The sequence below is a fragment of the Carcharhinus amblyrhynchos genome, chromosome 11 (genome assembly GCF_965287045.1).
Source record: "Carcharhinus amblyrhynchos chromosome 11, sCarAmb.v2.hapA, whole genome shotgun sequence".
NCBI classification, from domain to species: Eukaryota; Metazoa; Chordata; class Chondrichthyes; order Carcharhiniformes; family Carcharhinidae; genus Carcharhinus; species Carcharhinus amblyrhynchos.
This window is the reverse complement of record NC_137334.1, coordinates 58661437-58689293: the sequence shown is the minus strand read 5'-3', so window position 1 is coordinate 58689293 and position 27857 is coordinate 58661437. Positions and strand designations below refer to the sequence as shown.

At 40.8% G+C, this 27857-nt stretch overlaps 1 protein-coding gene across 1 annotated transcript in view; it reads left to right on the top strand.

Annotated features, from left to right (window-relative positions):
* The first annotated feature begins 2758 nt into the window (after positions 1-2758).
* The window catches only part of grb14 (growth factor receptor-bound protein 14), a 93543-nt gene continuing 68444 nt past the window's right edge, over positions 2759-27857 (top strand). Inside the window, exon 1 of the mRNA XM_080199174.1 lies at positions 2759-3015. Coding sequence (XP_080055300.1) covers positions 2953-3015 — 63 coding nt within the window. The 5' untranslated portion in view covers positions 2759-2952. The remainder of the gene's footprint in view (positions 3016-27857) is intronic.

Sequence of the window (27857 nt, the reverse complement as noted above, 5' to 3'; positions counted from 1 at the left end):
TAATTTAGTCCTAGTGCACAAGAGTCAGTTAACTCCTTTGATCTCATCCAAGGCATTAGTTTTTCGTGTGTAAATCTTGATGCGTGTTTGCAGGATGTTAACTGCAGAAGGCTGTTACACTTCTAATGTCTAGCTTTGTGCACTTCCAGTAATGATTACTGGATAACTGAAGGGGAAGCAACTCATTTTATCCTGCATTTAAAGGTTACTATGGCCAATTGTTACACCAATACCACATCTTCAATGACATCAAAGAACAAATAAAATTACAGCACAGAACAGGCCCTTTGGCTCTTCGAGCCTGCACCGAACTGCATAGAAATCCAGTATCCAAATATACAATACTGTATACTACACGTATATGCTCTCCTTTATCCACCCTACAAACTGCATATTAAAAACATTTCTAATAAGTTTGTCAAACATGATTTTCCTTTCAAAGAACAAAGAACAAATAAAATTACAGAACAGGAACAGGTCCTTTGGCCCTCCAAGCCTGCACTGACTGCATAGAAATCCAAGTACTGTAAAATACATGTATTTGCTCTTCTTTATCCTACTACCTGTAAAATAATAGGGAGTGGGATAGCTCGATCTTGGGTTTAGACGTAGCTTGGCACAACATTGAGGGCTGAAGGACCTGTACTGTGCTGTACTGTTCTATGTTTCTATCTTTAAAACATTTCTAATAAGTTTGACAAACATGATTTTCCTTTCAAAGAACAAAGAAAATTATAGCACAGGAACAGGCCCTTCGGCCCTCCAAACCTGCGCCCACCATGCTGCCCGACTAAAACCCCCTACCCTTCCGGGGACCATATCCCTCTCTTCCCATACTAATCATGTATTTGTCAAGACGTCCCTTAAAAGTCACTATCTGCTTCCACTCTCTCCCCCGGCAGTGAGTTCCAGGCACCTATCACCCTCTGTGTAAAACACTTGCTTTGTACATCTCCTTTAAACCTTGCCCTTCACACCTTAAAACTATGCCCCCTAGTAATTGACTCTTCCACCCTTTGAAAAAGCTTCTGACTATCCACTCTGGCCACGCCCCTCATAATCTTGCAGACTTCTATCTGGTCGCCCCTCAACCTCCATCGTTCCAGTGAGAGCAAACCAAGTTTCTCCAACGTCTCTTCATAGCTAATGCCCTCAATGCCAGGCAATGTCCAGGTAAATCTTTTCTGTACTCTCTCCAAAGTCTGCACATCCTTCTGATAGTATGATGACTAGAATTGAACATTATATCCCAAGTGTGGCCTAATTAAGGTTCTATAAAACTGCAACATGACTTGCTAATTTTTAAACTCAATGCCCTAGCCGATGAAGGCAAGCATGCCGTATGCCTTCTTGACTGCCTTCTCCACCTGCATTGTCACTTTCAGTGACTTGTGTACCTGTACACCCAGATTCCTCTGCCTTTCAATACTCTTAGGGGTTCTGCCATCTAATGTATATTTCCCCTCTGTATTAGACCTTCCAAAATGCATTACCTCACATTTGTCCAGATTAAACTTCATCTGCCATCTTTCAGCATAAGTCTCCCAACTGATCTATATCCTGCTGTATCCATTGGTGGTCCTCATCGCGATCTGCAAATCCACCAACCTTTGTGTCGTCTGCAAACTTATTAATCAAACCAGTTACATTTTCCTCCAAATCAATGTCAAGGTTAAAATACAGCATTTAATCGGAGACCTTCCTAGACTATGTAGCTCAACTATTCACTCTGTATTCTGATATTGTAACAATTAATGTTCCACTTGACTTATTTTGGGCTTGTTACTTTGGTTGAAGAAGTTAAATGGGAATTAAGTTCAACTGATTTTATTTTATACTCAGGAGGTTCTAAGTTTTGTGATAAGTAACCTGGCACTCCCTCTATACTGTAGACCCCTGCTAGCTTCAATTCGACTTCACTAGTCAGTGGTTTCACATTGTGTGCTAGGATGTGTGGAATTTGGTAACCTAAATATTAGAAATAACTATTGATGGGGCGGACTTTGGGAAGTCTCAATGCTATCACTTTGAGCAGTGTATCTAACATGAAGGGGCACCTTACTTTGAGGAACAGGAAACAATTTTCTCTTTAATGAGTATCGTACTTCTCATTTCTGATGTAATTTTACATGTTAGATTACTGTCCATAAACAGTGATACAAAAGCCATAAAAAAACTGTGAAATGTCTATTTCTTTGGAAATTAAAAATAATTATCTTTGCTGCAATGCTATGATAACATAAAAGATAAGATTCTAGTTGGAACCATTTAACTCCCCAAATTTCAGCTGACAAGCAATTATGATCATCATGAAAATTATAGACAGTTGTAAAATTGTGCACATTATTCATTGATTTTAATTTTTCTTTGAAAGAAAGGAAATAGCAAGAAATATTTTTGAATTAGAAATGTATTGAACCTTTAAGCATATTTGGCAAACAATTCTGCATGGAATGTTGTTATTTATGCAGAGGATACTCTCAAATAATTAATACTGAAAAGGAATTTTAAACTATTATAAATATGAGGTGCCAAATTACTGAATTTGAGAGGACTAAAACAAGAGTTTTCTGACTCGCAACAGATTTAAAACTGTATTCCTATTTAAGCAGTCAGGAAATCTTGTGTTCTTCAAAACCATAAACAAAAAAAGAATTTGTTTTCAAGGACAAAGGAGGAGCTTTTCGTGGCTGTGATTGGCTGTTGATTTGTCCTGTCCTATGACCAAGTCTCTTAATTAGTTTGGGTAGTACAGGATTCACATAGGCTGGGTGATATTTGTTGATCCTTTAACTCAGTATTATGTTTTGATAGCAGCCTCTATGCAACGACAAAGGAATTTTGTGTACAGTGTATTGAATCTGCAAGGAATTTTTGTCAAGAGTTTCCATCAACCACGTAACAGATTGGTCTTTCATGGTCGCTTAATGGTACACTTTTTGAAGAACAGACATGAGCTTGTCTGCACGACGAGTCACATTGCCTGCAATCACTCCACTTGTACTGCAGAAACGGGTAAGATAGCCTTTGGTATTTATGTTCAGTTCTCTTTTATTTAAAACCAATTATTTACAAGTCTAATGCTTAAATTTCTCTGAACTTTACTGAACCAGCCATTTTAATTGCTTAAAGACTTAAGAAGTTTTCCATTCGTGAATATTTCACCTTGATTTAAGTCTTGCAATAGTTTAGAATGGATTGTGTATGTTCAATAGTTTAAGTATACTTATAAAATCGGTGATGTAACTCAATAAGAAAAGAACAGAACCATCTGCTGTAGCTGTTTTAATATAAAATAATGGATGAACATTAGAATGCTTGGTGTTGAATTACATGTCAACTACAGATAGATCATTAACATGAGCCACGATTTACAAACTGAATTATGAGCTGGATGTTTTTACTGACTGATTTTGCCTTGAATTGAGAGTTTGATGTGCCTGCTCGTCCCTGTGAAACTTTCAAGATCAAACTCATTTATGTGTTGGTGTTCTGCTAATATTTCTACTGCTGCTGACTCACATACCTCGGGTGGTGATGAGAAGGGGGTTGGCTGCCCTGAGTGCCACTGTGTGGGATTGCAGCAGGTCCTGGGTGAAAGAAAATATTCTTAAACAAAATCTTCTGCCCGTCATGGCAAAATTAGCCACCCAGCAACTGTTTGCAATTGGCATGGTAACCCTTTCCATATTAACACCCCCGCACAACCCTTGCCCTACTGCCATCAATTCCGTTAGCCATGCTGAATGCCACCTGCTGGCCAGAGTTGTCACGATGGTATTGCATATATATCCATTGTTTGTCATTTTCCCATCAACAACAACTGGTGCGAATAAATATACAGGCAAATTCATTCAATGTACATTATTAATTTTAGTCAAAAAACCCACAAGTGACTACGTGAAATGTTTCCTTGGCTTGCCCGGTGACTGCCTTGCTACTACCAGAGTGTTGTGGAAAATTTGCCCCCGTATGTTATCCTTTGAGAGTTTGGAAAACACCTGAATAATTAAGAGAATCTGTCTCTGAATAAATCTTACTTGCTTTACATCTGTAAAGCCATTTTTTTCTAGTTGTTTCACTAGTTAAGAAATAATAGATGGGGTGAATTGTTTTGGGACTTTGCTTTCTCATTGCTCCTATGGCATAGTCCTCTTATGACCTTGAGGAACGTAGGTCAGTGCCAAAAACTGCATAATTTGCCTTACTAAGATGCCTCATTATGAAGATCTTGGCTGCAAGAGACATTTAAGCCATTCATACCGGACACCTTCTATTCACGACTATATTTAGTCAATTGAAGAATGTATTGACCTGATATGGTGTTGATAATAATTCTGTGGGACACATATCTGCAATGGTGTTAGAATTGGCCACTAGTATCACATAACTGTAAATTGGCGGGAGATAACCTATAATATCAATGAAGTCTGCCCCGTGGCTGCGTGTTACTGATACCCAAGATTATTGAAAGCTGAAAAAGATAATAATTGGCATAGAGGATCATGAAAAATAACCTTGCTAAAAAGGACCTCAAAAAAGGCTTGAAAATTATCTTTCTCTTTTAAAATTCCTCCAATCTGATAGCCCATGAGAAAGTCTTTTCTTGAAACACAGAAGATTGCCTTACCCAGAAATAGTATAATGTAGTTCACCACCTTACAACCTAGGTAATTGTATTTGCATAGAATAGCTTTTGTTCTGCAATAAGGCTTTTTTTATTATCCCACAGTGTTTAATTCTCAGTAGTTGGCATCCCTGGGAGGGACGTTCAGTGAAAAATAAATAGAGGGAGGAGTTCAAATGCCATAGAGTCTGATAGTTTCATTTTACTGCCAAAATAAATTTGTGATAGTTATCTTGATAATTAAGTGACTGCAAAACTCAGTGAAAGCATTTGCAAAACAAATTTAAATTCTTCCATCTATCCTCAGCAATTGTCTGTGTATCGCGAATGTGACCCCATTTTTCCAGCCCCAAAAATCATATTTTTGCTTATATTCAGTGTATAAGTTGACTCCCCTTTGCTTTTCAGTCATAATGATACATAGAACATTACAGCACAGTAAGGCCCTTTGGCTCTCAATGTTGTACCGAACTATGCCCAATCCCAAGATCAAGCTATCCCCTCCCTATACACTTGCACTTGCGCGAGTAGTCAGTCTTAATTTTACACTTTATTTCTGCATGTTTTCTTTTTATTAATTCATGGGATGTGATCTGGGCCAGCATCTGTTGCCATCCCAATTGCCCTTGAACACAGTGGCTTGTTTGGCCATTTCAGCATCACATGTAGGCTAGAGAAGCATGGCAGATTTCTTCCCCTGAAGGACAGTTGTGAACCAGATGGGTTTTTACGAGTGTTTCGTGGTCATCATTAGAATTTTTCAATTTTTTATGAATTCAAATTTCAAAATCTGCAGTGGTGGGGTTCAAACCAGGGCCCCCAGAACATTACACTGGGTCTCTGGACTGCTAATCCAGTGACAATACCATTACGCCATTGCCTCCCCTACTTACTGGTACTTTATAAGTAGACAGCGAAATGGGCTGCATTGCAAAGGTAAGCAGAAGATTAAGACATGCCCATCCTTTGCGATGGATGGCACTAATATTTCCAAATGATGACTATCCACAGTCAGCTGATCACCTTTAAACTTGGTGTGTAAGTTGACCCTCATTTTTGAAGGGATTTTTCGAGGCATCACAGGTTGACTTGCATGTTAAAATCTATGGTATTAAATTATAATGCAGTACTCTGCAAAAAAATTCCTTTATGCATATTGAAGACTTTAAATGTCTGAATATGTATGAGGAATTATGGGTTCTTTGTACATGGGAGGGTTAACTTAACTTTATAATGTTTCCACTGCTTTATCTTGTAGAAGGGTCTACCTGATCATACCAGGTTTAAAATCATTTTCTGAGAATGTGCCAGTATGAGTAGCTTTCAGAAGAAAATGCTCATATGAATTAGCCAAAATCTTCAGTCACTAAACAGAAAAGTCAAACAGGTTAGAAACTAAGATACTAGAGATAGTTTTAACCCTGCCTGGTAACTAGTAGCAAAATGGTTGCCTTCCTGTAGGTTGCAATTTAGCTTACTTTTTTGCACAGTTGAACAGAATACCTGCTGGAAGGTAATGGGGTCCATCTTTAAATGATCCTTTCAGGTACCAGTGATGCCACCACAACCAATTTGGTGGCAGTGAACCTAGAGAAGACCCAGAAAGAGAATTAATTTTGTGGGGGAAATAATAGGCTTCTAATTTCCAGCCCTCATGAGCTCTTCCTTCCTATTTTCCTTCTTGCATCCCACTCTCCCCAACCACACACCAACGACAACCGAAGTATTGCAATTAATTGTCTGAGATTCACCCTTCGTTCCCATGGGTGTTAATCTACAATGGTTCCCTGATAAGCAATACCTCAATCTTTAAGAACATTAAATAAAAGTGTGAGGTGACACACTTTGGAAATAGTAAACGGAGGAGGGAGTATTCAATGAATGGCATGACACAAGGAAATTCTGTGGAACAAAGGGAACATGGCGTGTTTATCTCTGAAGGTGGGAGGCCATGTTGGTGGAGTAATGAAAACGGCATATGGGACACCTGCCTTTATCAATTTTTGTGGAAATGCCAGCATTGGACTAGAGTAAGCACAGTAAGAAGTCTCACAACACCAGGTTAAAGTCCTGTAGAAATTTGATGTCTGTGTTGAAATGCCCGATCTTCTTGGAGATCCTTGGAGCCGGCAGTTTGCGGTGTCGATGGTAGCCTGGTGCTGTGAGATTTCTTACTGTGTTTATCAATTGAGGCATAGATTACAAAAGCAGGGAGGTCATGTTGGAGTTGTATAGAACTTCGGTGAGGCCACAGTTGGAGTACCCCACATTACAGGAAGGATGTGATTGCACTGGAAGAGGTACATAGGAAATTCATAGAATCATTGAATCATAGATTCACCAAGATGCTGCCTGGGATGGAACATTTAAATTATGATGAGAGACTGGATAGGCATGGATTGTTTTCATTGGAGCAGAGCAGACTGAGGGATAACCTGATTGAGGTGTACAAGATTATGAGGGCATGGGCAGGATGGATAGGGAGCAGTTGTTTCCCTTTAGTTGAAGGGTCAAAAACAAGAGGACACAAGTTCAAAGTGAGGGGCAGGAGTTTAAGGGGGATGTTAGGAAACATCTTTTTTTAGCTGATGATGATCTGGACGGCGCTGTTCGGGAAGGTGGTAGAGGTGGATTGCCTCATACCTTTTAAAAAGTACATGGGTGAGTACTTGGCATGTCATAACATTCAAGGCTATTGGCCATGTGCTGATAAATGGGATTAGGTAGATAGGATGGGTGGTTCTCACTCGTCAATGCAGACTTGATGGGCCAAAGGGCCTCTTCTGTACTGTATGATTCTGTGATTCTGAAATAGGAACAGGAGTAGACCATACAGTTCCTCAAGTCTGTTCTGCCAGACAATAACATACTGGTTTATCTGCTGCCTTAACTCCTTTCTTGCCCACTCCCATATCCTTTGGTTCCCTGAGAGGTGAAAAAATTAGCTCCCTCAGCCTTTTGTATACTGGATGGAGCACCCACAACTCTTAAGGATAGAGGATCCCAAAAATTCTTAATCCTCTGACTTGAGAAATTTCTGCTCACATTCGAAATGATTGGCCCTTTATACTTATCTGTGTTCCTATTTTCTTGGTCTCCCTGCCAGGAAATACAAACTATCCTGTCTACCTGTTAAGCCTCTTCAGAATCTTATATGTTTGAATGAAATCATCTCTCATTCTTCCAATTTCCAGAAAGTATAGGCCCAATTTACTCTTTATCAAAAGGTAATGATAATCTTAGGAGCTAGTTCAGTGCTCTTTGCTAAATCGCCTACACAAGTATCTCCTTCCTTAAATATGAAGGTGAAAATTGAGTACTCCAGGTGTGGTCTTACAAAGTCCGATGCAACTGTGGTTAGATGTTTTTATTCTGGTACACCAATCCTCTTGCAATGAAGGTCAACATGAAATTTCCATTCCTAATCACTTGCTGTACCTGAACCCTAACTTTCTGTGTTCCTTGTATGTGTACATTCAAGTCACTCTGAACACCAATATTTAAAACATTTTTACACCTTCTTAAGAATACTTCTGCTTTTCTATTCTTATAATTACATTGAATAACCTCATGTGTTATATGCTATCAGCTGTCTATACCTCTTTGCAGCCACTGTGTCCTCCTTACAGTTTATATTCTCACTGAGTTTTGCATCAACAATAGTCTCAGTCTCTTTGTCTGTAGAACCATAGAAATCCAACAACAAAGAAAGAGGCCATTCAACTCAGAATCTGCACCGACTCTTCAAAAGGACATCACAGCCAGGCCCTCCCCTCCACCCTTTCCTCACAAACTCACACATTTACTGTGGCTAATCAACCTAGCCTAGATATTTCATGACCTATCTTATGATGATGAGCTTACAACTAAATACCTGGGCTCAGTGCTGATCAATGCAGCATGGCGCTCTACAAGTCAGCGTGCCAAGTTGAACACACTCAGGGAGGAATTTTCCTATGCTGCCCACCACGGGAATCGTAGCAGGCGGGGGGTGGACTCATTGACCTCGGATGAGATTTTCCAATTTTGGGACTAACGCAGCTGGAAAATCCTGCCCTCAGTTTCCTATCTTGGGCGGAGGGGTTAACCAATTCTCTACCAATGTTAATATATTACCTTCATGTCCATGAACACTTCTGTTGCACATTAAACTTCCGTGGCAGCTTACTGAAAGTCTTTTAGAAATCCAAGTACTGCATACTACATGTATATGCTCTTCTTTATCCACCCTGCTCACTGCATCTTAAAAACATTTCTAATAAGTTTGTCAAATATGATTTTCCTTTCAAAGGACAAAGAAAATTACAGCGCAGGAACAGGCTCTTCAGTCCTCCAAGCCTGCACTGACCATGCTGCCCGACGGAACTAAAACCCCCTATCCTTCTGGTGACTGTATCCCTCCATTCCCATCCTATTCATGTATTTGTCAAGATGCCCCTCAAAAGTATCATATCTGCTTCCACTACCTCCCCCGGCAGCGAGTTCTAGGTACCCATCTCCTTCTGTGTAAAAAAAATTTGCCTCGTACATCTTCTTTAAACTTTGCCCCTTGCATCTTAAACCTGTGCCCCCGAGTAATTGACACTTCCAACCCGGGAAAAAGTTTCTGACTCTGTCTATGCCCTTCATAATCTTGTAGACTTCTATCAGGTTGCCCCTCAACCTCGGACGTTCCAGTGAGAACAAACCAAGTTTCTCCAACCTCTCCTCATAGTTAATACTCTCCACACTAGGCAACATCCTGGTAAATCTTTTCTGTACCCTCGCCTTCTGGTAGTGTGGTTGTCAGAATTGAACACTACATTCCATGTGCGGCCTAACTGAGGTTCTATAAAACTGCAACATGACTTGCCAATTTTTAAACTCAGTGCCCCAGCCGATGAAGGCAAGCATGCCGTATGTCTTTTTGGCTATCTTCTCATCCTGCATTGCCACTTTCAGGGACCTGCATACCTGTACATCCGGATCCCTCTGCCTTTCAATAATTTTAAGAGTTCTGCCATTTACTGTATATTTCCCATCTGAATTAGACCTTTCAAAATGCTTTGCCTCACATTTGTCCAGCTTAAGTCCAGTCCAAAGATGTGCGAGTTAAGTTGATTGGCCATGCTAAAATTGTCCCTTAGTGTCCTGGCATTCCAGTCCTCTTCATCTAGCTCCATGTTAACAGGATCTAAGTTGGTTGGTGAAGTTGTAACCAAGATACTGAGCTTTTCTTTAGTGGGCGAGCTTATTGACTTTGTTCAGTCTCACAGCTCTCCATGAGTCTTTTCTATTCAGGAATCTGTCAGTGCTTTGATGGCTACGTGGATACAACTGATAACTCCCTGGACCTGAGGGGGTCCATCATTTGTGGCACACCCCAATTCCCTCTGTGTCTGTGATGACTTATCCGTCCCACAAGGGATGTATCTCCCCACCCTCTGAAATAGGGCATCTGTGACCTGAAGGTTTGGGCAACTGCCAAGTGTGAGATGCCACCCAGGTCTGCAGCTGAACCCTGGAACAGTCTGGATGCTTAAAGTTCAGGGCAACAATGACCTTGATGCCTACAGTTAAGGAACTGCCAAGATGGGCTGAATGGCCTCCTTCTATGTTGTATCTTTTCTGTAGTTCCATGGTTCTATGCCTGCAATGCTTCAGATCATTCTGGACCACTGCAGGCAAGTGCAAAACCAACAGATTGCATAAGTAGAGTCCCCAAAGGCACTGGTGCTCTGCCATTTGTGGGTCACTGACTCTCGAGCGGTACACCAAATGTCTTGTGGAGAACCTTCTTCCTCTTGCATCCTTTTGCTGTCCTCCCCTGACCTGGACAATACACCTGCTGAAGCTCCTCACCATTACCCTCTCCCAATGTCAGATTGTCTTGCTCCAATCTCCACTCCCTCAACTGGTGCCCATTGTTTTGCCAGGGCTTTCTCTACCAATTTCTGCTGCCCAAGCGATGCCAACAGCCTGACATCCATCTTGGGGCTTATTCTTCTCACTGTTGTGAAATACAAGCTTTTTAACTCAAACGTGGTAACTCTGCCACTGATTGTGCAGCTGAGCATTACTCTTCACTTCTAAGAATCCTGACCAGTGCATCCATTGGCCCTCATGGATGTTGCATTCATACGTAACCCAGACATTACATTTCCCCACCTACTGACAGAAAATTTAAAACTGTTTTGCTGAAGCCTTTAATAGGCTCAGAAATGATGCCTTCCGTGACTGTAATTTTCAATGCGTGCCCACAGCCTGTTTGCCTCCATGGAAAACTGAAGATCCTGCTGAAAATATTTGTTCAACATCTCTGCCAGTTCCTCATTGTCTGCGATAATTTTTCCTAGTTCTGCCTCTGGGGGACTAATTGTTTAGCCACACTCAGCCTTTTTTATATATTTGTAAAATCTCTTACAATTTGTTTTTATATTCCTGGCTTGGTAATTATCATTCTTTTTCTTCCCTTTAATGTTCACCGTTTGCTGGTTTTTAAATCTCTCCCAATCCTCAGGCTTAGCATTCTTTGCAACTTTTTAAGCTTCTTCTTTTAATCTAATACTATCCTTAACTCCCCTATAAGCCACAGATGGATCTTTCCTGCCGAGTTTCTGTTTGATTTTAATGGAATGTAATTTTGTTGAAAATTTGTTTAAATGTTTCCCACTGTTTATTTACTGTAATATCCTTTAGTCTGTTTATCCAATCAACCTTAGCCAACTCTCTCCTCATACCTATGTAATTGGCTAAACTTAAGATTCTTGTTTTGGATTGAAAAATGTCGCTCTCAGCCTTAGTGTAAAATTTAATTGCATTAAGATCACTTTTTCCAAGGGGTTCTTTGCTCTGAGACGACTAATTGATCCTGCCTCATTACACCACACTAGATCTAAAATAGCTTTATTGGCCTCACAATAGAGGAAACATTCATGAAATTATTGTACAAACTTGGCTTCCAGACATCCTTTGCTCATTTGATTTGTTCAGTTCATATGAAGATTAAAGTCCACCTCCCCTCCCCCACCACGATCGTTACATTGCAAGCTCCAATTCTGTTTTGCTTAACGCTCCGTCCAAGCTGTTACAGGCCCCATAAACTAATTCCTACTAATGTTTTCTTACCCTTCTATTCCTAATCTCCACCCATACTGATTCTACTCCCTGATTTTCTAAGCTAAGATCTTTTCTTACTCCTATCCTATCCTTTATTGCCAGGACTACTCCCCCTTTTCCATTCTGCCTATTCTTTCTAAATGTAAAATACCATCAAATATTTTATTTCCCAAACATGTTCACCTTGCAAGCACGTTTCTCTAATTGTGCTTGCAGTTCATCTGTCTTGTTACCAATGCTTTGTGCATTCAGATAAAGGGCATATCTTATCACCTGTTGATGTTATTTGGCAGCAGGCCAAATCTCCATTCACTGCAGCGGATGGGAAAATCTCGCTGGCGTGAACAATGAGAAAATTCTGGCCAAAGTCTTTTGTTTATTTTTAAAACCAACATTTTTTTCATGCACCTTATTCAGGGATGCACGGTTATCATTGAAATCATTAACAATCTGTCTCACTCAGCTTATTTTATCCAAATTGCTGCACTTTTCTATTTACTTTTTTCTCTCTAGATTACCTTTCGCCTGATCCTTTCCATCCCTTGAGCCCACACCCTTCCCTGTCCTATCCATCCATCAGTCAGTTCGCACTTTTTACTAGATTTATGCAGAAGATGGACCAAATTTTTACAGATGAGGCCTAGAAGTTAAAATCTCACCGATCTCACTCTGCAAAGGTCAGATGATTTCCCCTGTGCCTCAGTCAGCCCCTGTCTTCTTGACTCCTAGCAGGAGTTAAATTCTGACTGTATTTTGTTTGCTTAGATCTAGCAGCTGATGCATCCAGAGTAGAAACATACTCCGCAAAAATGAATATTAATGCTGAAATGGTGCCAGAAAGAAAATAAATCGTGAAAGTCACAATCAGGGCCATTGGCTCCAGTTAATAGTCTAGAAACTACGTTGAGATAAAAAAAAACCTTGAAACATAAAAACGTTTTAAAAATCTGCAGGCACTTTTTATAATTTGGACATTTTTGGTGTGCATCAGCATTTTATCATACGTACTTTTTGGGTAAGCAATATGAGACAGGAAATGAAACTGGACTTAAAACCACTTAGCATTATCAGAGATTAGAATGTTAGAAAGATATGTTGCAGATGTCATTTCAGTTTTGCATTTTCTGGAGTTGTCATTTTGGATGTGGCGTGATTTTCATACATCTAAAACATCATTGGTACAAAAATGTTTAATGGGTGCCCAGAACCACAAAAAAATCTAACTACTGGAAGTAAATTTTACTCCAAATTGCGCATATGGTTGGATAAACTCTTCAAAACTGTTGTTAAACACCGATAATTAGAAACGCTGATGTGAACCTGCACATGCAAGGCTTATCCCACTGTGTTTTTCGAAGATTAAATTTATCTAAAATACCTGGAATTTGTGTTTAACATTACATTTAACACACAGGATTAGACTGCATCAGGATTAGACTGCAATTAAATAAATAATAAAAAAAAGTATTAAGCAGATTATTTTCCCTCTGTCTTGGTTTCCAATAAAGTGCAGGAAATCTATGAAAAATATATGGTTTATAACAGAACATTAGTCGAGGTTTATGGAAGCTAGTGCATGAGATATTGAAAATACTGCTGAACGATTTGGACCCTCACCTCTTTATGGCTGTATCCGCTGTACATACCCATTTTCCTCTTTAAATATTTAATTTCCAGACTAGGCACTTCTAATCATGCAATCACAAGATATTTAACAGATGAGGCAAGCCATTCATTCTCCTTTAATGCATCTCTCCAGAAAGATTCTGAAGTACCCCTTCCCCCATCCATTCCATTGCTCTATTTATTTTCTTAAATGATTCCAGGGCTTTCACCTCCAGCACTCTATTCTGTAATTCAATTCTGAGAGTGCTGGTTATTATCTGTGTGAAGAACTGCCTCCTGATAACTGTCTTAGAATTACTATTTCCTAATGTATCTTCTCCTGTCATTATCATATTCGCTATGAATTTTAAAAAAAATCTTTGTTCACTGGATGCGGGCATCACTGGCAAGGCCAGCTTTATACTGACCATCCCTAATTGCCCTTGAGAAGGTGGTGGTGAGCTGCTTTCTTGAAATGCTGCAGTCCGTGTGGTGCAGGTACACCCACAGCGACATTAGGGGGAGAGGTCCAGGATTTTGACCTAATGACAGTGAAGGAATGGCTGGGGCATTCTGCTGCCCTTGTCCTTCTCGGTGATAGAGATGGGGCGTGGAATTTTCCCACCCCGCCCACCACAGGAATCGTAGCAGGTAGGAGGGGCTTGGGGGGTGGAGGGATGGAGAGAGGGGTGAAGGGGTGGGGGGGGAGGAGTAAACAGGTGGGAGAGGGGTTGCGGGTGGCAGTGGACCATGGATAAGTCAGTTCACCTCAGATGGGATTTTCCAGTTTTTGGGGAAAGCATGGCTAGAAAATCCCACCCCAGAGAATTTGGAAGGTGCAGTTGAAGGGGAGTTGCAAGTGCATCTTGCAGATGGTATTCACTGCTGCCATTGTGCGCTAGTGTTGGAGGGAATGATGTTTAAGGTGCTGCATGGTGTATCAATCAAGTTGGCTACTTTCTCTTGGATAGTGTCCAACTCCTTGAGTGTTGTTGGAGCTGCACTCATCCAGTCAATTGGAGATATTCCATTGCATTCTTGACTTGTGCTCATTTGTAAATCAGACAAGAGTGACCGAGGGAGCATTTAAATAGTTGAGTTGGTGTCAACAAAAGCATTAACGTTAGTTTCAGTAACAGATGGTCTGAGACAGAGACAAAAATTAGTGAAATCATGGAGGTGGTAATAAATGGTCTTAGCTATGAAGATAACATAGGGCTGGAACCTGCTTCCAAGTAAAATAGGACCCTCAAGCGGTGAAAAGCCTGGTTTCGTTCTAAGAGAATGGAAGATTGAGTTTGTTGTGGGCGATGTAGAGAGTGGCTTCAATATTTAATTGGAGGAAATTTTTGGTTATCCTTTGCTGAATGTTGGTAAGCAACATCGTGAGCAGTGGAAGGGTTGAAAGGCTGGTAAGGTTGAGTTGGGTGTTGCCTGTTTATGTGTCAAATCTGATGTTTTCAGCTAATGTTGCCAAGGAGTAGCATGTAAATAAGGAATAGGAGTGGTCAAGGATGGGTTTTTGGCAGCTCTCCAAAGATTACAGTATGGGAGTTAGAGGATACTAGATTATTTGCTGGCTATAACTGAATTGTTGAGAATTGGTATCAATTGAGGGCAGTCTAATTTGACTAGACGTTGAAGGATTGTGTGGTAACTGTGTCAATGGCTGCAGCTGGGTTGAGAGGAATGCAAAGGGGTCATGCATTATTGTCAAATAAAAGTGACTGTAATGTAGAGAGTTTCAAAGAGGGAATTTCTACTTTATCCCGGGATGTATTTGTACAATCTTTCAGTTTGCCCAGAACTTCTATGTCATTTTTATTAATGACATAACTGCCTTGACATGGTTTCTTTTGATTGTATTTGTCATGCTATCCCTTTGAAGAGCAAGTCATAATTTGGGACAATTATTGTTTCATTATCAATTTTTTGTATAATTTGCAAATTTTGTGCCAAATACTCAGTTTTATTAAACTATTTCAGTAATTTAAATATACATTATCGAGCTTTAGCCAAACTTTGTTAATTTCTTGTTTAAAACAAAACCATCTGATTCACTAATGTTCTTTAGGGAAGGAAATCTGCCATCTTTACCGTAGTTGGCATATACGTGAATCCAGATTCACAACAATATGATTGATTCCTAAAATGCCCTCAGGAATGCACAGTAAACACTGATCCAGCCAGTGATGCCCACATCTCATGAAAAAATATGTTTTTAAAAAGCCAGAAATGGGGATAAGACCTCCTCATCTGGGTCCCAACCCATTATTTTTAAAGGTTTCCAGAATGGACACAAATCCATGAAAATCAGAGCCTAGAAGGTTTTTAACATTATAATTTTAAAATAAATTAAAAATTCAAAAGGGCATGTGTAGGTGTATTCGTTCCTCAAATCTGTACATTAGGGTAGGAGGCCTTAAGTTTGGCAGGAAGATTAGGAAAGCAAAACGCTACTTAAATGGAGAGAGATTGCAGAACTCGATGGTATGTTGTTACGTGAATCTTAAGAAGTTAGTACGCAGGCACACAGGAAGTGATTAAGGAGGCAAATAGAATGTTGGCATATATTGCAAGTAAAATGGAATATAAAAGCAGAAAATTTTACTGGAGATGTACATGTTTTGGTGAGAGCACATCTGGAGTAGTCTCCTTATTTGAAAAATGATGTGATTGCATTAGAAACAGCACACAGCAGGTTTATTCAGTTCTTTCTGAGGATGAAGGTCTTATGTAGAAAGATTGGGCCTGTAGTCATTGGAATTTAGAAGAATGAGAATGGTCTTATTGAAATATATCAGATACTGAGGGGACTTGACAGGATGGATGCTCAGAAGATGCTTCCCCTATGGGAAAGATCAGAACTAGGGGATGCAGTTTATAAACAAGAGGTCCCTCTTTTAAAACAAAGAGAGAAATTTGAATCCCCACGATGCCAACGAGAGGAGAAACGTTGGACAAGATCACAATTTATAAAAATCTTTTACTGTAACAAACCAATTATGATCAACATAATTCAAACATTGATTTATGTAGGATATTTCAAATAAAAAGGTAAATTTCACTTTAGTCCATTTGACAGAGAAACAACTCAGTTACAAGCACTTATATGCTATCTCAGTCTTTCCAACATGGCATTCATTATGTAAGCTTGGAGTTGTATTCCATCAAATGTCCCTAGTCATGTTTAACACTGGTAAGGCACGTAGCTACAAACTTTCTCTCGTTCAGGTAATGACGGTCCTAATGGTACAGAATCTCCAGAGAATCCCTTCTCCTCTCCTTTAAACAGTCTGGTGGGCTCTGGCAACACTGAAACAACAGCAGTGGGTCTTGTCCAATCAATAATTCCTTGCCCTTCCTATCTTCAGTTCTCTGCACTTTGCAGTTGGACAATAAACTCAGTGACACAGTCTTTGCTCTATTCTCATTCACCTGCTTCTACATAAGGATCAATTCACAAACTGCCAAACAAAATACTATCCCATTCAGAGATAATCTTGTTTGTTTTCTCTTTACACTAATTCTGTGTGTGCATATCTGTCAGACAAAAACATTGACTAACCCAACTTCTCTGCAAATAGTTTTCAATTTACCTGTTGCTTCTTAGCTGTTCATCCCCATGGCAATGTTTGGCCTCTTTTAAGGTCAAATCAAATAAACAAAGCAGCTCCCCAAAACGAGGGGGAGCAGCCCCAACAAAATCAAAGTACAAAGGAAACTTGAAAACATCAAATGAAAATGTGATTATTAGGGTCAATAATGCACCCCAGCCCCTGCGGATGGCAATATTTGGTTACATGGGCATTTCTTGGAACCTGAGAATATCATGATCGGGAAACCAATTAACCCCCTTTCAGACTACATCTCAGTTCACTTTGCTCTTAAAGGGACATTACACGCCAACCCCCAGGCTTTTCCCAGCAAATGTGTCATCACAATGTACATTTTTTTTCCTGCTTGCATAATCACTTTACTGAAGGCAAGCCTTGTCTCCATTTCTCCCTCTACTTAACGCCTGTGGTTACACCTGTTTGTGGATAGTCATATGGGACTCTGAACACCTGACAAAACCACCAGCAACAATGTTTAACTGTTGGGAACCTAAAATTTATGTTAAGGCTTGCAAAATATGGGCACGCCACATGATCATACATTGCGTGGTAAAATGTCCAGAAATCTGTCCAATGAGGCTTGGCAACTCATGTATGCGAGAAACAGTGTGTATACACTTACAAACAACTGAAAAAGAGTTTTGAACAATAAACATATATGCAAATAATCTTCCAAGAAATATTGCAATTCCACCTTACAAAACTTATATGTAAAATATCCTGAACATAATAAAATGTGTCAATGCCCTTCACAGGAACAAAATTTGACTCTAAGCTATGTAACAGCTGACTAAAAGTTTAGTTAATTCGGAAGATTTTAAGGGTACCTAAAATGAGAAGAGGTTGAGACAGAGCAGATTAAGGGGGAAATTTTGCAGTTTGGAGTATTGACAGTGGAATATGGTCATTAATGGTGGAGAAGTGAGAATAACTAAATTACTAAGGCCAAAACTGTCCAACCTCACCTGTGGCTCAGATTTTCTACTCCCACTGCAGTGAATGGCGATTTGGCTAAGTGCCAAATTCTCCCGTTTCGATGGCAGCGGTGGTGAGACATATGAGACTGGAGAATTCCAGCCTACAAAGAACAAAGCACAGCACAGGAACAGGCCCTTTGGCCTTCCAAGCCTGCGCTGATCATGATGCCTGCCTCTACATTTATTAATACCATAGAATAAGAGATTTTGGGGAAAATAAAATAATGTATTGAAAAGTTTACAATTTGGGGTGAGTAGTGTAAATGTTATATTTGAGACCATTATACTCTGAACTCTATGTTACTTCTTAAAAGTCTTCTTGCATCAGATGGGAAATGTAAATTGCCAGCTTTAATTTGTCGACTTGAAAAGCAAAAGATCTCTTATAATTGTGAGCATCATACTTTTCACTTAATGCAGCATTTATATATGCATTACCCATGGTTCTATCTGTATGCCTTTTTGTCTTATACAAAAGAGCTTAGAACTAATTTCAAAAATAGTAAACCACATTTACAAAGGAAGCTATCTTTTTTTATATATACTGATGAATAATCCAATTCGGAAATAAATATTTTACAGAATTAACTAAATTGTCAGAATCTAAAGATTTTTCTTGCAATGGTTAGAAAGAAAATGTTTATCTTTAAATCTCAGACTTGGGGCCATATTTTTGCACAGTCCTCTGAATCTGCAACTTCAAGTTGATGGGTTGTATCTGGATGCAGAAGTCCTGTACCCATTTCTGACATCCAAATTTTGCCAGTAGGGGAAGGGATCGGATGTGATCCACACAGGAAGGAAATCCAAATTCAGCAGAGCCAATTAAACTTACTGCTGAGTTCCAACAGGGCACATTTTGGCTATTGTGAGGCCCTTAACCCAAAGTATGGAAAACATGTATTGATAATGAAAATTAATGATAAGATATAGGATAAGGTCTGGATAACTAGCGTGATCTGAAGATTTTTCAAAAGTTCTCTGCTCATTAAACTTCAAAAAGTTCAGGCTTCAGCTGTCACTGAGTTTAGAAAATAACTTCTGCTGAGCTGTTTTCTTTGACAGGCCATCTGCTGCACATTTTTAAAAAAAGGTAGCATCTATTGGAGCAGTGTTAACAGCAGTCTTCATTGACATTTCCCCAAGAGCAAGCATTATAAATGCTTTCCTGTGTTTCAAAAGCTATCTTAGCAGGGGATTCTAAGTTCACAGATTAATCAATAGTTTAAAGAATCTATTAAAGAATTCATTATATTTGATGTGGGGTCAGATTGGAAGTTTAAAATGATTTTTGAGGAGATTTAAAAGCTTTGAATTGGTTTTATGAGTGGGAGTTTCTTCTTCCATAAGCATGTAGGAGTGAGACCTCAATTAGATTATTTTCATCTCCACATAGTTCCTGAGATCTGCCCATGGTGGATACTCAGTGAATTGGCATTGAGTTGGTCAGGAGGGTATGAGGGGCCATGGGGCTGGGTGAAGATAAAAGTTGGCATGGAGGGAATGTGGTACAATGAGGAATACTTTGGGGGCTTGTATTGACATGGAGGAAATGAGGGGCCTTGGGGTATGGGTGGGGGCAGGGGTTGACAAAGAAGGAATGAGGTGGTTTGGGGACCTGTATTGGCATTGAACTGGAATATGAAAGGGGCAAGAGTTGAGGCATTGAATTGGTATTGTGGGTATAAGGGTCCGTGTGCAGTGAGTGAGAGAGTGTGAGGGGTAGGGAGCCTAATAGCTTCTAAAACAGCTGGGATGAAATTCCAGTGAGCTGAGGTGGGCCTCCTAACCAGTGTGCTTCATACTCACTCGCCCCAGTGAGTACCTATGACCTGTTTCTGGGGTGGGCCGGCCAGTCTAAAGCTGCACCTCCTTCCCCCAGCAGTAAAGGTTGCATGTTTTGGACCACTTTTTACTGAGGAAGATCTGGTGAGTTGAGAAATATCCCAGCATTAGCTATATGCCTTGATAGCCAAGATCCAGCCCTTATAGTCAATTGATTTTTATGTTTGTGCACTGAGTTTTATTTTAAAAGACGGAACTTTTCATATTTTTCTGCAGCTTTTATAGTATTGGGTTGAAGCCATAGAACATGATTACTCATTACAAGAACACATGTTTGTGTAAAATTAATTCTTGCCATTTTAATAAAACATTAACTTGGTAATGGCTAATTGTCTTTGGATTGGCACAGTTACCCTGAAAAATGTGTACTTTTACCATTTGGGCAAGTGTGCTGTGTTGATGTTTAGCCTAAGACGCTTTTAAGATTGCATTGCCTCTTTGTTATATTTCTCATTCTGTCTTGTTAAAATGGTCCATCTGAAGTGATCAGATTGATAAGAGCCAGAGGCACTCCATGGCTGGCAACAGAAAACTGCTGTTCAAGGTCATTATTTAACAAACTTGTGTCTGGTCAAGTTTGCTTTGCAATTAACTATTAATTTCCTACCTTCCGATGGTGGATAGTGAAGGTTAAAAAACACTATGGGCTGAATATTAGAGCAGCAAAATGGGCAGGCTCCCCGCTGCCTCTTACCTATCCCACATGAGGACTGTCCCATTTTGCTGGTCAGGAAAGACATTGGATGATGGTGTGATCAGCTATGCTGAAGTCTTAAACAAAATTAAGGAAATAAATATGTATAATACACCATGATCTTTGCCACAAATGAAATCTTTCTGATTTTGCTTAGAACAAGTTTGATACTGTAAGCAGGGGTGGAAACTTGATTAAGTAAAATATGGCATGATGAATGCCTCTACTTCCTCAGAAGGTTAAGGAAATTTGGCATGTCAGCTATAAGAACATAAGAACATAAGAAATAGGAGCAGGAGTAGGCCATCTAGCCCTTTGAGCCTGCCCCGCCATTCAATAAGATCATGGCTGATCTGTCGCTGCTCAGTTCCACTTTCCCGCCCTCTCCCCATAACTCTTAATCCCCTCTCTTATCAAAAACCCATCAACCCGCGTCTTAAAAATATTTAGCGAGGCAGCCTCCACCACTTCAATGGGCAGAGAATTCCAGAGATTCACCACCCTTTGAGTGAAGAAGTTCCTCCTCAACTCCGTTCTAAACCGCTCCCCTTTTATCTTTAGGCTGTGCCCCCTAGTCCTACTGTCTTTTTTGAGCGGGAAGAGTCTTTCCACCTCTATCCTATCCATCCCATTCATCATTTTATACGTCTCAATGAGATCTCCCCTCATTCTTCTAAACTCTAACGAGTACAAGCCCAGTTTATTCAGCCTTTCCTCATAGCTCAACCCCCTCAACTCCGGTATCAGCCTAGTAAACCTCCTCTGCACTCGCTCCAAGGCCAAAATATCTTTGCGCAGGTGCGGCGCCCAAAACTGCACACAGTACTCCAGCTGCGGCCTCACCAATGCCCTATACAGCTGCAGCAAGACCTCCCTACTTTTATATTCAATCCCCCTCGCTATGAAGGCCAGCATCCCATTCGCCTTCCTGACCACCTGCTGCACCTGCAAGCTGGGTTTTTGCGACTCATGCACAAGGACCCCGAGGTCCCTCTGCACCGTCGCCTGCTGCAGTTTTTCGCCCCGTAAGTAATAGTCCTTCCTACCATTCTTCCTACCAAAGTGGACCACCTCACACTTGCCAACATTAAATTCCATTTGCCATTTCCTGGCCCATTCGCCCAGCCCATCTAGATCCTTCTGCAGACTCTCCACACCCTCCGCACAATTTGCCGTTCCCCCAATCTTGGTGTCATCAGCAAATTTCGACACTCTACACTCGGTTCCCTCCTCCAGATCATCTATATAAATGGTAAAAAGCTGAGGCCCCAGCACCGACCCCTGGGGCACTCCACTAGTCACCATCCGCCAATCCGAATAGCACCCGTTGACCCCCACTCTCTGCCTCCTATTTGACAACCAATCCTCTATCCACGCTAACACCCTACCCCCAACTCCATGTCCCTCGATCTTCTGCAATAACCTCTTGTGAGGTACTTTGTCAAACGCCTTCTGAAAATCTAGAAAGACCACATCCACCGGCTCTTCTCTCACCAACTTTTACAGATACACAATAGAAAGCATTCTTTTTGGTTGTATCACAACTTGGTATGGCTCCTGCTTTGCCCAAGACCGCAAGGAACTACAAGAGGTCATGAATGTAGCCCAATCCATCATGCAAACCAACCTCCCATCCATTGACTCTGACTACACTTCCCACTGCTGTGGCAAAGCAGGCAGCATAATTAAGGACCACATGCACCCCAGACATTCTCTCTTCCATCTTATTCTATTGGGAAAAACATACAAAAGTCCGAGGTCACAAACTAATTGACTCAAGAACAGCTTCTTCCCTGCTGCTGTCAGACTTTTGAATGGACTTACCTTGCATTAAGTTGATCTTTCTCTACACCCTTGCTATGACTGTGACATTACATTCTGCACTTGCTTGTTTCCTTCTCTATGAATGGTATGTTTTGTCTGTATAGCGTGCAAGGAGCGATACTTTTCACTGTATGTTAATACAGGTGACAATAATAAACCAAATCAAAATCAAAGGTGAGCAAGTGCCAAAATCAGAAGCCCAAAAACAATTAACAACCTATTAAGGCACCTCCAGTTCTGCCTCTCGCACTTCATTGAAAACTGGAGCATCCAGCCATATGATGCTGATTGTAACACGTTCTGCCTGAAATGGTAGTGTCTCAAAAATGACATTGTCACTTATTGCCCTTGTTATGCAGGTGCTCAGGGCATCACCATTTTAGTTAGGCTCCTGATGTGGACAGCTGGAGATAGCTCCAGTTTCAAGTAGGAAATCATTTGTATCATGCCAATCGAGTCCTGCGATGTACATAAAATTATAGAACAGAGCAGAAGGAGGCCATCTTGCCTGTCAATTCTGCGCTGACATTAGATCTTGATTCAAGTTTTGAAGTACAACTTGGTGGCACTCTCCACATCGAAGTGGTCTAAGATGCTGAATCCAAGAAAAAGCTCTAAAGCGATGACACAGAAATGTTGCATTGATGGCAAGTGATGAGATAGAATATTACTCATGTGCTAATGTACTACTGAATTGTTTAAATTTGAAGCAAATATTTAGTAGCAAACATAAATGTCAGAGGTTCAAAAAAAAAGGTGTAGGTAGATCCTGGGGAGTGAGATTTATGGTACGGGTACAGTCTTGCTTTGCAGACTGAATGTGATGTCTTCATGTGGAAAGGTCATATTTAGGTGAGAAAGTGGAGTGGGGAAAGGATAGGTCTGAAGGGTAGGAAGATCAGCCATTGGGAGATGCACTAGCTACGATCAGAAAGGTAAGAGAGGAACAAAATGAGGGCAGTCCCATTTTGCTGGTCAGGAAAGACATTGGATGATGGTGTGATCAGCAATGCTGAAGTCTTAAACAAAATTAAGGAAATAAATATTTATAATACACCATGATCTTTGCCACAAATTAAATCTTTCTGATTTTGCTTAGGACAAGTTTGATACTGTAAGCAGGGTGGAAACTTGATTATGTGGCTCATTGGTGGGCTTTTTGTAGAGGATGATGGTCCTTTGGAAAGGGTGGAGAATAAAATTTCTCCAATGGAAAACAGATTTTCTGTGAAACTAATTGTATTGTTGCTGATAGGAATTTAAAGTTATCATATGAAACACAGCACCAGAGATAAAAAAAAGTTATGCTGAACACATCTATTGCTAATTGTATTGCTTTATTTAGAGAAAGATGACCTCAAATCAAATGTTAGCAGTCAGAGTATAAGTGTGAATAGTGATCAGATCTTTATTGTACTTCCTTTACTAATCTTTAGAAATAGTAGATTATTTTGAGCACTTCTAAAAATAGTTATTTCCTTAACCTTTATAGCAATGGAAACTTCTTTATTTGGTGTACTTTCTGGACATTACTAAGATGAATTTTCGACTTGTTTTCAAAGAAAACTTCAGTAAATTGATCATTGGTAATTTCGACAATAGCCTCAAGATTCCTCATTTTTAAAAAAATACAAACTCTGCCTTCAGTTGGTTATTTAATACTCCAGTTCAAGAATGGACTGGAGGATTAATCTATTAACGAATGATTAGTAAGTTTGCAGACAACGCAAAAGTTGGTGGAATTGCGGATAGTGATGAGGACCATCAGAGGATACAATGGGATTTAAATCGGTTGGAGACTTGGGCAGAGAGGTGATAGATGGAATTTAATCCAGACAAATGTGAGGCAGTGCATTTTGAAGGGTCCAATACAGATGGGAAATATACAGTAAATGGCAGAAACCTTAAGAGTATTGATAGGCAGACGGATCTGGGTATACAGGTACACAAGTCACTGAAAGTGGCAATGCAGGTGGAAAAGGTAGTCAAGAAGGCATACGGCATGTTTGCCTTCATCGCTGGGACACTGAGTTTAAAAATTGGTAAAGTCATGTTGCAGCTTTATAGAATCTTAGTTAGGCTGCACTTGAAATATAGTGTTCAATTCTGGTCGCCACATTACCAGAAGGATGTGGAGGCTTTGGAGAGGTACAGAAAAGATTTACCAGGATGTTGCCTGGTATGGAGGGCATTGAGGAGAGGTTGGAGAAACTTGATTTGTTCTCACTGAAAAGAGGTTGAGGGGTGACCTGATAGAAATCTACAAGATTATGAGGGGCATGGATAGAATGAATTACCAAAAGCTTTTTCCCAGGGTAGCTGATTCAATTACTAGGGGCATAGATTTAAGGTGCGAAGGGCAAGGTTTAAAGGAGATGTTACGAGGCAAGTATTTTTTACACAGAGGGTGGTGGGTGTCTGGAACTCATCGCTGGGGGAGGTAGTGGAAGCAGATGTGATAGTGATTTTTAAGGGGCATCTTGACAATTACATGAATAGGATGGGAATGGAGGGATATGGTCCCAGGAAGAATAGAGAGTTTTAGTTCAGTCGGACAGCATGGTCAGTGCAGGCTTGGTAGGCCAAAGGGCCTTTTCCTGTGCTGTAATTTTCTTTGTTCTTTGGATAGATATTTGTTTGTGGTCAAGAACTAAAACAGACATGATTGGCACAATGTTCTCTTTCTGTGCTATTAAATGGTTCTATAGACAATATATCTGGTATGAAAAATGGTAAGAATATTCGCTGAAAAGGAACAGCACTATAATTAACATTAAAACTTGATGACAGGGAGAATTTTGTTCCTTCTTGTAGCTGCTCCGACCAGGAGATTGCTTGTCTTGGTACTTCCCATGACTAACTTATGTGTGAGCTCCCAGGATCCCAGAGTCTTCACAGGTGACTGATCATGTGTCTTATACATGGCATGGCTGTGCCCTGATTGTGTGGCACACTTTGGTGATATCCACCTTCTGAGCCATTCTCCTACTACTTAGTAGTGTCCCTCGCACTCACCAGCCATTGTTAGTCTACAATTTACATTTGTAGGGGTGATGTCCCCACAGCACAGCCAAAGCTAATTGGCCTCCTCACTTAGATTTTTGTATGATGTCGAGTCAGGATCCTGGAGTATGGTCACTGGTAAGCGTAACCAACCACCTGGAATTATGAGTTAAAGTTGAAGAGTTGTAAAACATTGTTCCCCTACCCATAAACCCTTTTAATCTGAGCATGTGGCTTGACAAGGGATCAAGGGATCTAGACCTCACAAATATCGTAGAGTGGCATGGTAGCACAGTGGTTAGCACTACTGCTTCACACCTCCAGGGACCTGGGTTCGATTCCCGGCTTGGGTCACTGTCTGTGTGGAGTTTGCACATTCTCTTTGTGTCTGCGTGGGCTTCCTCCGGGTACTCTGGTTTCCTCCCACAGTCCAAAGATGTGCGGGTTAGGTTGATTGGCTATGCCAAAAGTTGCCCTGAGATGCGTAGGTTAGAGGGATTAGTGGGTAAATATGTAGGGATATGGGGGTAGGGCCTGGGTGGGATTGTGGTTGGTGCAGACTTGATGGGCCAAATGGCCTCTTTCTGCACTGTAGGGATTCTATGAAATATTTCCCATATGCTCCAGGCAGGAGAATTGGAAGATAAGAAAAAATTGAAATTAAGTACTTACTCAAATGTTTGTATGTAACATTGTTTAAAATGTTTATGGGAAATATTGCATAGATAATGCTACTCTTGATGCTTGAGGAGCTTTATTGAAATGATAATTTCATAATGACTGTAGGGACTGAAAGAAAGTCTAGGGAGCGTAAAGTTATTGGCAGCTTTTTCTGCTGTAACTTTATCAGTAAATTTTTTATAACTGAGAAATTGAATACATTTTACCACTGACTGTATATTTTTATAAGCATAGTTGTGAACCATTCATTTAGTGCCTTGGGGTTGATGAAACTAATTTAAATAGCACCAATCAAAATCTGAAGTAGAATTAAGAGGAGAAAGCTTCTATTTAGACTTCAATTCTCAGTAAATTCTGTTGTTAATGGAAATTGATATCTTAATACGATAACAGGTAACTCTTCACAACGGACTGAACTTTCAGACCCCATTGTGAGCAGGAGTGGAAGCGGATGGGTCCTGAAAATACTGGTGCGAGGCAGGTTTGAGAGATTGGTGCTGATAATGTTCAGCAGGGCAGCACAGTAATTCCATTCACCTCTTGATTAAGGTCAGTAAAAATGGTTGGAGCTCTTTATGAGCTCATTAAAGGGGGAGGTGGAAGGTTTCATAAGGTCACGTCAGCTGTATGCACTGTTTGGGGAGCAACCTCTGAAGGAGGCAGGTACAAAGTCAGGAGAAAGTCATGGATGCTGCAGGAAATAATTCCCTGGCCCTATAATAGGATCAGTGATGCATAGGGGGCTCGGTCATTGGATTAGAGGCGCTGTTGGCGCTGCACAGGTGGTGAGGAGATTGGGCATTTAGTGAACAGGGTCATCCTTGTGGGCCAAAGGGCCTGATTGTGCTGTAGTGTTCTATGTTCTATCACCCCATCAGAAACAAAAATCACTGGAAATGCTCAACAGGTCAGACAGTATCTGGGAAAACAGAGATAACTTCCGAGTTCCCCAGCATCAGATTGGGGGGAGACCCGAAAGATGCGCTGGGGAACGTATCTCAGAACTTCACAGGTAATCATTTGTATGCCAATCGCTCTGACTTGCTAATTGTGTTTAGACAATCATCCTGCGCTCAGAGCCATCCAAAAATATGACTTAGATCAGATGGTTCTGGATGTTACATCATTAGTTACTCAGACAAAACGAGAAGAATTAAAACATATTCTAACTTCTGGATAACTATTGCAAAAACCCAGGTGGATGCCCCGCGCATACCTGACCTCCCAGAGGCCACCCCCATCTCCTCGACTAACTACCTCTCAAAGTATTCCCCATCACCCCCTACGAATTCCTCCAAATTATCCCCACCCACATGGGGCTCATCGCCCGCTGCAGGCTCAACACTCACCTAGGCATGAGCACCCGCTCGAGGTCTGACCACTGCACCCTCACCTGACCTAACGCCCCCTCGCTCCAGGCCCAATCCATGACGCCACCCGTCAGCCCCTGGTTGACCTGATGACATGTGAATGGCTCCATAAAAGTCATCTGAATGCACCATGAAGGATTAAAGAAAGAAACAAGGCAAGACCAATGCAGCAAAACAAACAAAAAGAGAAAAAGAAACGCAGAAGAAGGTGGAGGTTGTCACCCCACCACCCTTCTGGGTATGGGCAGGAAGCAAGACTGACAATAGAATGGCCACCTGTCCTCAAGGAAGGCTGTAACTGGCAATGGTGGCACAACTGTCAGATTTTAGGCCAAGTGTTGATGGGAGGAAACACTCTTCTGCATGAAGGGTAGAACACTGGCTAGCAAGAGGACACAGGAGAGGAAAGTGGGAAAGAAAGGGAACAGTAGCCAAAGCCTCAACACAGGAGCTAACTGGAGATGACTAAGACCAAGTGCTGAAGGAGACTGTGACGCTCCAGGCAAATAGTCACAT